The 11,686-nt window shown below is 38.2% G+C and overlaps 1 protein-coding gene across 1 annotated transcript; it reads right to left on the bottom strand.

Annotated features, from left to right (window-relative positions):
- Window positions 1-6,558: 6,558 nt before the first annotated feature.
- LOC138031497 (uncharacterized) lies at window positions 6,559-8,418 on the bottom strand. The gene has a single exon (XM_068879183.1). The coding sequence runs from the start codon at window positions 8,416-8,418 to the stop codon at window positions 6,559-6,561; it is 1,860 nt and encodes a 619-aa protein (XP_068735284.1).
- Between the last annotated feature and the right edge of the window lie 3,268 nt (window positions 8,419-11,686).

The following is an 11,686-nucleotide window of genomic DNA, read 5'->3' as shown; positions in this document are numbered from 1 at the left end:
CTCGCTCCTTCGGTGCTAAAAAATACTCTTTAATTTCCTTCCGAAAACTCAAAAGTGGTTGGAATCTCCGCAGGTCAGACAGACCTGTTTGCCATTTAGGGGCAAATGGAGGGGGAGGGGGGGGGGGGGGACGCGTATAGAACTTTCTTGTGGGTTGTTGGCAATCTGACTTAAAGATTCAAATACCGCTGCAAAGGGCCTATTGAAAGGTTTCAGTCGGCTTGTAATGGGTTGAAGGTCCAGGATGGATTCGTGTTTGAATAGTTCCCTTTTAATTAAATACCTCTGTATCGAGCAAATTGATTTCGTTCTCTGATATGAATTTGATGGAAGGGATGAATTTGTTAGCTTGTCCAATAAAATGGTCCGGCTGGGATCTCTGTTTTATCGCTGTCCCACTTTGTTGGATTAACTTACGTCATATTTCTATACAGAAGGACCATGAAGTGGGAAAGTTCCGGTAAAAATAAACTGGTGTCTCTTTGAAATTTTAAGGCGTAAAGCTTGGGTCACTTAGTGTTTAGTTAACATAGTTTTGAAATCCAGATAGAAAGAAGAAATGACTTTTTGGTGATAGTAGCACTTAAAATTGTCCAGCAAAGTGCGAGGATCACTTCTCACTCGTCTATAACCCGCACTTCAAAGATTAATACATTCATTTCATTTCATTCATCGAGTTCTTGACGGGAACAAATGAGCCCAACAAATTGACCTGCTTTCAACTGTGTGGCTTCCTAGCTCAATGGCGAATATGGCGATTTCGGCGAATTCTTGAAAATCACCAACTGTATGTAAATTACTTCCGGCTGCCAAAGCATAATTGACAGAGCATTGCAGCGGTATCGCAAAGGTCATGGTTTGAATCCAGCAGGAGCCACCTGAATTTTTCAAATGTCTATAAAAAGCGGCAATTGCTTAAATTCTTCAGCAAAGTACGAGGATCACTTCTCACTCGTCAATAACCTGCACTTCAATTATACATTAATTTCATTTCATTTAAATAAATTACTGTATCTTATCTTATTTAACAACGGACTGGATTTGTCTCAAATTGCCTTGACTTCAGCATCTCCGCGATTTGTTTCATTATTATTTTTAGCGGAGCGCGCGCGCGGAGCACCATTGTTAAGAAAATATGGTAACCCGTCGATGCGAGAAATCTTGGTTTTATAGCCATGACGTCATCGAGCGTCTGTACATACGTACTTACGTACGTCCACCCCTCATGTATGCCAATGTGACCAGTATCATGTGAGCATATCGCGGGCTCAAGCTTCAAGCTCACTGAGATCAGCTGTTTTTTTGAAGTTGACCGCTGACCAGGTACTGGTTTTCGATTGGATTGCAGACTCAACCAAGGTTAACTCACCTAAACATAAGCGAGGCTTCAAATTTTCGCACGCTTTCTGTGGCTCGACGCGGCTACACAGCCATACTACATCAACTTTAGTTCTTACACAGTCAACGCATTTCGTTTTCAGGTGGAAAACGATGTGGAAGATGTTTGCTTTCTGCATTTTTCGCTAGTTTCAATTCAGTTTGACAAATGATATCTGTGGTCCACACTAGTGGCTACGCAGTTATTCGAGTAAAGCATCGGATGAATATAAACTTAAAGCTGAGTAAATATTTTTAATTTGCTTAGAGCTGCTTTTTTCTCTCTTATGCAATTTTTGGCATATCTTTAGAAGCTCTCATAAGGTTACATGATGCCTGGAGGACCTATGTCTAGAACAGAAACCAAAGGAGAGCGAAAGAGAACGACAACGACAAAACAGAATACCATAATAGCTCATACTTAGTGGAAGAAGAAACTCCACCAATTCTTTCCTTGGGCACTAAACCGTTATTTTTACGGATGCGTTATTTATGTATAGCACTTTTCATTGTAATAAATAAATTGTGGGTATTGTTTTAGTCAGTAAATGTAATGCAGCTATCAATGTCAAGCCCGAGAGGGAGGGGGGGGGGGGGAATGTAATGCAGCTATCAATGTCAAGCCCGAGAGGGAGGGGGGGGGGGAAGCAGAAAAGAAGTAAACCATTTGTTACTGATACTTTTGACAATAATCTTTAGCCTGGGGTAGGAATTTTGATACATTCTTTTAGAAAATGTCAAAATCACCATCCTATTCCCAACCCCCCTCCCCCCCCCCCCGCACCCCTCCAGAATTACTGAAACCTGCAACTACACTAAACAAATTGTAACTGAAAAGATCGAGAAGCAACAAAAGAAACTAAGGTGACTGAAAATGAAAGTCTAAAACGTACCATCGTCCTTCTCGTCCATGACTGACCTCTAGTTTATCCTGGAAGCGTGGGAAAGTGCAGCCGCGGAAAAAAAGTGCCTCCGGAAATGCAGTAAATTTGGCCAAAGGACGGGAAAAACCCCGCCAATCACGAATAATAATGTTCACTTTTTTTTTTTCACTTAGAAAGACAAAGAAAGAAAAAAAAGGCAAACAGTCAAACAAATTCAGCAACAACAACAACAACAGTAAAAAATAAACAAACAAAAAAACAAACAAAAAGAAAATGAAAAAAAATCCCTTTACGCAGTTTCTCGTTACGCCGTTATGCGTTTTACTAACAACCTGTATGATCTCGTGTTCAGAGATAAAGTGGAATAAAGAACAACAGTAAAACTCTTCTTTGACCTTGAACTGACAAAGTTTTTTGATGGTTTCTAATTTTAGCATGATTCCTATTCACTGGCTATTTACATTTAACTCTTAAATGGCTTTTTTTCTTTCCCACTAGCTCGCTGAGGGTGTGCTTGTTTTCTTTCAAAACTCATGCGGCTCAAGAAAAATTCGAGGCAAACTAACTCCCGAGTTAGGATTTCGAGTTGGATTTTCGAGGTAGGATTTTGTCTGGTAGATTTCCAGTCCAATGCAGTCAACAAAAGAATTGGTGTAGGGGTGGGTTAGTATTTTGCCTTTTTATTGTGCGACGTCACTGTATAAACCATACATGAAGTAAAAGGCAAGACATTGAGTCTTCCATGAACCAATTTCCCTTCGCCACTAACATGCTCCTCATTTCAAAAATGGCAAGATTGGGAAAGTTTTAAGGTGGCTTCCTACAGTCATCCGAAGAAAAAAAATCAAAATTTTGAAATCTGTGAAACTAAAACAAAATGATGTCTCTTGTGAAGTGTGGATCACTGCAATTGATGTAAAATGTAATTTTACCTAACAAATAAATACAAATCAGGGGAAAACGGTTAATATAGTGACGGACTTCCTGGAGGGGGGACTGGAAACTAGACACTTCAAAGGCCTTTTTTCTCAAAACGTAGCCGTACAAGTAGGGTTAAAATTTTGCGAATTAGTAAACAACATGTAGACAAAACCGTCAACATTTTTTCAAAAAGTTCTATCAGACATTTTTTTAGTTATCATTAAAACAGACGAAAATCGACGTCTTTGCCATTTGCGAAAAACCTGTCTGGCAGATTTAACTATTTATTTCTCTACATAATTATTTTTTCTCGCTTTTGGAAACCCTGAAATTTTGAGGTGGGGTTGTACGGCTGGTTTAGCATTTTCCCCTGATTTTCATTTATTTGTTCGGTAAAATTACATTTTACATCAATTGCAGTGACTAACACTTCAGAAGAGACATCCTGTTGCTTTAATTTCACAGATTCCAGAACCTTGATCTTTTTCTTCGGAAAACTGTAGTAAGCCACCTTAATACCAAAAGATAAACGAAACGACAAAAGACAAGGTTACTGGGCGTAAATCGTAAATCTATTTTTTTAACAAAAAAAAACCTGGTTCAACCCTGGTCTGGGCAACATACAATCCTCGACAAAAGTATTAGCACACTTAAGATAAGAAGTGGTTGTCTTGACCACCCCCTAATGCAATACTAGGATAGATTAAACAAGATTGCCCTTACCGATCTGCAATCCTCGTTCTCCTCCATCTTAAAAAGACCTCGAGACGATGTGTAACACCAATGACAAAGTACGCTGTGTAAAACCACTGAAAATTTATTGGAAACCCCACCAAAAAAAAAAAAAAAAAACACAAAAAATCCTAACTCGAAAATCCAACTCGAAAATACAACTCGAAATCCAACTCAAAATCCTAACTCGGTAAAAAGGCAACCTCGAGCCGAAAAATTCATTGCCAAACTGGCGAATTCCAAAGTAAATTTCACTCGGAAAAGCGATATCGCACTCATCGCTTCGTGATTCATGCGATATCGGTTTTTAGCGAGAAATTTACCGTGGAATTCACTAGTTAGGTAACTAATTTTGTTATAGAGAAAGCAAAGAACATGATTTAATTAAGCAGCAACCGGAAACACCAAAACGCGGACAGTTCGAAACCTTTTATTTTCACTAACCCTACTGTCAGTAAGAATAATTAGCCAGGAAGCTTGCAAGTGTGTGAGGTTGGACGTGTGAGTGATACGTCCGCCTCGGTCCATAAAGTACTCGTTGAAATTAGCATACTAAAGAGTTTTATTTTCGGTTATGGCTACGAAACAACTTAAACAACTGCGTATCTCCAAGCGGCCATGTACTATTCTTTTTATTGCATAAACACCAACGAAATACTAAATCATTTCACAAAATCCATCGAAAGGCGCGATTTTTATATGTAACCATAACAACAGTGGTCTTTTCACGTGTGAAGATAACATGTTATTTTCACGTGTGAAGATCATGTTTTCGCTCGATAGCTCACTTGGTATTTCATTGGTGTTTATATAATAAAAGTCTGTAACTTATTTTACTTTCTGTTTGTTTTGCTCATTTCACTTTTGATAACATCTTTATTGAATATTGATGACCTTTATAGACAACAGTTCAATACCTGATGACTTCCTTATTAAGGACAAGATATTATTCTTGATTGTCTAGAACGATTAAATTCGCATTACTAGCGGAAATTATCTTATCTGCAATTCAAATATCCCTGGATATTTTTTTGAGTATATTCCGACACCACTTTCTGCTGGGGGTGTTGCAATATATAAGACAGATCATTTCAACTATAGAGTCCAAGAAAAAACTTGTAATGTATCTTACTAAGCAATGTGGATAGAAATTCAGTTTTCAAAAAGAAAAAAATTGTTTTTGTGAAATTATATTACAGACAACATAGTTTTCCTGAGAAGTTTCAAGAGTATTTTGACTCGGCCGTTATGAAATATAGTGTCTTTGACAAACCTATATATATATATATATATATCATATATATCACCTTGAAAGAAAATTTCCCGGGAGGCCCACGCCCTGACCACGTAAATCACCTCTTCAATGGCTGTGTTGCCAGCATGGTTGTCCTGTTGGTGTAGTGGTGATCACACCCGACTAGTAATGGGGGGACGTGGGTTCAAATCCCGCTCAGGGCAAATTTTCTTTCAAACATTTATTCAGTTTAAAATATGATTACTTGGGGTGTGCATTGACAGGAATTCTCTCCTACACTACACTATACATATATATATATATATATATATATATAGCAGGTAGAATGAAAAATGCTGCGTCGCCAACGAAGAATGCCACTTGCGAGCAGGATCCAAAGAAGGATACACGATGCCTTGACTTCACGTGGTGATAAATAGGTTGGATGAAAAATGGAGTCAAAAGCAAACTACTCACAGGTCCATGTTTAATGTAGAGAACAAACGTTTCGCCCTTCGGGCTTCCTCAGTGTTCACAATAAGCTAAAAACTAAAAAATACTTGGCAGGAACTGAGTCGGTTTCAAGATCTTATATATGTGAAGAAGTGACAGTGACGAAATAAACAGATTGCTTAATTACACGAAATTTACAAACAAGCGCTAATGAGTAGGTGACAAAAAAAGGCCAGCTTATAGACAGACATATATATATATATATATATATAATATATATATATATATAGGGCTCAGGGCAATTCTTCATGTTTTTCATTCGACACAATTAATCAGTTGATTTACAGGATGGGTTTCATTTCTTCATTCTACGGTCTATATAAATAAGCCTGCATCATTAACTTGATCCCTCTGATTAGCTGATGCCTAAGTTGGTGTTTGCCTGTGAATCGTTAGTCGATCCTTAGGTTTAAGGCTATGAAGGGGTTTGGGCTTTCCCATCGCACCCGTGAAAGAATCCCGGGATACTCACGTTAGGCCAATTCACTATCTATATAGTCTCTGAAAGACTAACAATGGCTATTGTAATGGAATACAATAAAGTAGTAAATTGTATGGTACAATACAAGCCAAGACTAAAGCTTGATCACTAAAACAAAAGTAATGATGTAATAATAAAACCTAGAGTTATGCAAGTGATTCAATCTATTTATGTAATACCGACTACAAATTAGATGGGACTATAATAGAAACAAAAAAGCATTTTATGGAACATTGAAATGGATCCGTTTTTTTGAACGGAATTCACAGCACTTATTGAGGCCAAAAGGCTGCAGCGTGCGCAATTGTGCCGCCTAATAGCCCTCCCGCTTTAATAAAGTGTTATCTAAATCTCCATCAGTGTTCATTATCTTCTCAATGACAATGAAATTGAAGTCCGAAAGCTTGTGAGGAAATTTATTGAAATGAATGGCAAGCTCGCACGATTTTTTGTTTCTTTTCATGTCGGATTTGTGGTTTCCTGAACCTGACTTTAAATGCATTGGAAGTCGAACCAACATACTGCACTTTGCATTTGTTGCAGGAGGCTAAGTAAATAATTCCAGTCCAATTGCATCCAAGGTTTTGTTTGATTTGATACGACCGGCCAGTTGCAAAACTTGAAAAATCACCCGCTTCCAACAAATAATTACAACAGAGATCACATCTTTTGTTGCATTTAAAACATCCGCAATTTTCAGCCTCGTCATGGTTTCGACTTCTTTTGAATTTGGATGGTGCAAAAATGTCCTTCAAATTCTTTGTTCTACGGTATGCTGGAATGACGGATTTGGCAGGAAAAATTTCCCTTACTACTTGGTTGGATTCGAGCAAGTGAAAATGTTTTTTAATGATCAACGAAATATTAGGTAGCCTCGGATTGTAATCGACCACTAAGGGAAAGGTTTTTTTCTTAGTTTTTGTTTTTGGCTTGAGAACATCTGATCTCTCCAATTGCATGGCCTTCTCAAACTGTTTGTCCACCAGATTTCCATTGTAATTTTGTTGTTTGAGGTAGCTTTTGTATTCACTACAGCGCTTCACAAAAGAGGCGTTGGTGGAACAGTTACGCCTAATTCTAATGGCTACTCCATAAGGGATAGCTTTCTTACAATGATCTGGGTGTGAGCTATTGTAGGGCAAATACAAATGACTATCAGTGGGCTTGGAATAAATATCTGTTGAAATAAAGCCATCTTGTAAAAGGAGAGTAAGGTCCAAAACATTGAGGCTGCTTTCAGAATAAACCAATTCCAATTTGATGGTATGATATAGTGAATTAATATAGTTGGTAAATTCAAGGAGTTTCTCAACACCCTGTGTCCATAGATCAAAAATATCATCCCTATATCTCAACCAAAGCATTGGCTTAATTGTACCCTCAAATTTCGCTTTGTGATCAATTACGCCCATAGCCAAGTCTGCATAAGAGCACGCATTCTTGGGCCCCATCGCGGTTCCGTGCTGTTGAACATAGTTATTGTTATCAAATTGGCAATTGTTGGATTTCAAACAAATTTCCACAGCCTCTAAAATGCATTCTGTGGATGGTATTTTGACAGATCTTGCATCTAATGCATTTTTAACTGCAGTAACCCCCAATTCGTTGTCAATATTGGGAAACATTGCAACAACATCCCATGAAACTAACAAAGTACCGGTTGGAAAAGGCCCTAATTGATTAACTTCATCAATCTTATTGATAAGATGCGTAGTATCGTTGATAAAAGAAGGCAAACTTTCTGCTAAAGGTTTCAAATAATATTCAGTAAAGGCAGATAACTTTTCAATCGCTGTTCCGCAACAACAAGTAATAAGGCGGAGCGGGTTACCGACTTTGTGGGTTTTGACATTGCCAAAAGCTGTTCCAGGTCTCGGCCGAGTGTTGGTAACCCAATCAGCGATTTCATCTGTTATTTGACCTTCCTTGCGCCACTTGCTACTCCAATCTTTAACTAATTTTAAATGCTTTTGTGTAGGATCTTCTGGCAGCTTAGCATAATGCAACGTGTTATCTAATTGACTGGACATTTTTTCTGCGTATTCTTTTTGGTCTAATAAAACAAAACGAGAGCCTTTATCTTGAATCCTAATAACCCTGTCATCTATTTTCAAATTTTTCATTGCATGACGTTCCTCTTTACTGAGATTGTCCTTAGGTTTACGAGAGTTCTTAGGGTTTAAAATGTCATTTCTGACTTCTGATAGAAAGAGTTCCACTTCAGGAAAAACTGATTTTGGTGGGTCCCACTTACCCTTTGAGGGCACAGGAGGCATGTTCATTTCCACCAGTTCTTCATCTTGTTTTTGTTCTTTATTGTGGAAGAAAGAAGCCAAACGGATGCGCCTCTCAAATTTCTCAATATCTTCATGGGTCTTCTGCCAATTTATATCTTTGGGGACAGGGCAGAAGGATGGTCCCTTGGAGAGCAGGTTCTCTTCGGCGGTAGTCAGAACTTGAGATGACAGGTTAATTGGTTTTAAATCGAATTCGGTGGAATCAGCTGCCGTAACAGGGGCGTTGGCTGTCTCGTTTTGCTCCAATTGACCAAAATTTTCGTTGCGTCTGTGCCTTTGAAATCTTCGGTTGTCTCATCTTTTGGCGGATCTTTCTGCCATTTGGATCGTAGTTGGACCGAAGCCTGTAGTTTTTGCCAACTTTTTTCTCTCCCTCATCTTCAATCGATGGTTTAAATTATTCATTTCACGTCTAACACGATTCCAAATCTTTTGGGCGGTTTCAAGATCAAAGTTGTCAAACAGTTTTAGTCTCTCCTGCTGTAGATCGTTTTGCTGTAGATCGTTTTGAAAATCGTGGTCAATTGGAGCAAAACGAGACAGCCAACGCCCCTGTTACGGCAGCTGATTCCACCGAATTCGATTTAAAACCAATTAACCTGTCATCTCAAGTTCTGACTACCGCCGAAGAGAACCTGCTCTCCAAGGGACCATCCTTCTGCCCTGTCCCCAAAGATATAAATTGGCAGAAGACCCATGAAGATATTGAGAAATTTGAGAGGCGCATCCGTTTGGCTTCTTTCTTCCACAATAAAGAACAAAAACAAGATGAAGAACTGGTGGAAATGAACATGCCTCCTGTGCCCTCAAAGGGTAAGTGGGACCCACCAAAATCAGTTTTTCCTGAAGTGGAACTCTTTCTATCAGAAGTCAGAAATGACATTTTAAACCCTAAGAACTCTCGTAAACCTAAGGACAATCTCAGTAAAGAGGAACGTCATGCAATGAAAAATTTGAAAATAGATGACAGGGTTATTAGGATTCAAGATAAAGGCTCTCGTTTTGTTTTATTAGACCAAAAAGAATACGCAGAAAAGATGTCCAGTCAATTAGATAACACGTTGCATTATGCTAAGCTGCCAGAAGATCCTAAACAAAAGCATTTAAAATTAGTTAAAGATTGGAGTAGCAAGTAGCGCAAGGAAGGTCAAATAACAGATGAAATCGCTGATTGGGTTACCAACACTCGGCCGAGACCTGGAACAGCTTTTGGCAATGTCAAAACCCACAAAGTCGGTAACCCGCTCCGCCTTATTACTTGTTGTTGCGGAACAGCGATTGAAAAGTTATCTGCCTTTACTGAATATTATTTGAAACCTTTAGCAGAAAGTTTGCCTTCTTTTATCAACGATACTACGCATCTTATCAATAAGATTGATGAAGTTAATCAATTAGGGCCTTTTCCAACCGGTACTTTGTTAGTTTCATGGGGTGTTGTTGCAATGTTTCCCAATATTGACAACGAATTGTTGGTTACTGCAGTTAAAAATGCATTAGATGCAAGATCTGTCAAAATACCATCCACAGAATGCATTTTAGAGGCTGTGGAAATTTGTTTGGAGTCTAACAATTGCCAATTTGATAACAATAACTATGTTCAACAGCACGGAACCGCGATGGAGCCCAAGAATGCGTTCTCTTATGCAGACTTGGCTATGGGCGTAATTGATCACAAAGCGAAATTTGAGGGTACAATTAAGCCAATGCTTTGGTTGAGATATAGGGATGATATTTTTGATCTATGGACACAGGGTGTTGAGAAACTCCTTGAATTTACCAACTATATTAATTCACTATATCATACCATCAAATTTGAATTGGTTTATTCTGAAAGCAGCCTCAATGTTTTGGACCTTACTCTCCTTTTACAAGATGGCTTTATTTCAACAGATATTTATTCCTAGCCCACTGATAGTCATTTGTATTTGCCCTACAATAGCTCACACCCAGATCATTGTAAAAAAGCTATCCCTTATGGAGTAGCCATTAGAATTAGGCGTAACTGTTCCACCAACGCCTCTTTTGTGAAGCGCTGTAGTGAATACAAAAGCTACCTCAAACAACAAAATTACAATGGAAATCTGGTGGACAAACAGTTTGAGAAGGCCATGCAATTGGAGAGATCAGATGTTCTCAAGCCAAAAACAAAAACTAAGAAAAAAACCTTTCCCTTAATGGTCGATTACAATCCGAGGCTACCTAATATTTCGTTGATCATTAAAAAACATTTTCACTTGCTCGAATCCAACCAAGTAGTAAGGGAAATTTTTCCTGCCAAATCCGTCATTCCAGCATACCGTAGAACAAAGAATTTGAAGGACATTCTTGCAACCTCCAAATTCAAAAGAAGTAGAAACCATGACGAGACTGAAAATTGCGGATGTTTTAAATGCAACAAAAGATGTGATCTCTGTTGTAATTATTTGTTGGAAGCGGGTGATTTTTCAAGTTTTGCAACTGGCCGGTCGTATCAAATCAAACAAAACCTTGGATGCAATTGGACTGGAATTATTTACTTAGCCTCCTGCAACAAATGCAAAGTGCAGTATGTTGGTTCGACTTCCAATGCATTTAAAGTCAGGTTCAGGAAACCACAAATCCGACATGAAAAGAAACAAAAAATCGTGCGAGCTTGCCATTCATTTCAATAAATTTCCTCACAAGCTTTCGGACTTCAATTTCATTGTCATTGAGAAGATAATGAACACTGATGGAGATTTAGATAACACTTTATTAAAGCGGGAGGGCTATTAGGCGGCACAATTGCGCACGCTGCAGCCTTTTGGCCTCAATAAGTGCTGTGAATTCCGTTCAAAAAAACGGATCCATTTCAATGTTCCATAAAATGCTTTTTTGTTTCTATTATAGTCCCATCTAATTTGTAGTCGGTATTACATAAATAGATTGAATCACTTGCATAACTCTAGGTTTTATTATTACATCATTACTTTTGTTTTAGTGATCAAGCTTTAGTCTTGGCTTGTATTGTACCATACAATTTACTACTTTATTGTATTCCATTACAATAGCCATTGTTAGTCTTTCAGAGACTATATAGTCTCCATTGCTGTAATAATTAGGCCATTTTATCCTTAGACTTTTAACTTGTATCCATTTTAAAAAAAATTTTAACTGACGAAGTCCGAAGGGCCGAAACGTTTTTAATAAATTTCCTGGACCTTCGAGAAGTTTTGTCTTCCTCTCCAGTTTATATGCAACTTTAAATACTAACTGAGGAGACAACGTG

The sequence above is a fragment of the Montipora capricornis genome, chromosome 14, assembly GCF_036669925.1.
Source record: "Montipora capricornis isolate CH-2021 chromosome 14, ASM3666992v2, whole genome shotgun sequence".
NCBI lineage: Eukaryota > Metazoa > Cnidaria > Anthozoa > Scleractinia > Acroporidae > Montipora > Montipora capricornis.
Note: the sequence above shows the minus strand (reverse complement) of the source record. Positions and strands in the feature narration are given on the sequence as shown.

Coding starts and splice junctions, on each gene's coding strand:
- LOC138031497 (XM_068879183.1), bottom strand. CDS start 8,418: ATGCCTCCTGTGCCCTCAAAGGGTAAGTGGGACCCACCAAAATCAGTT.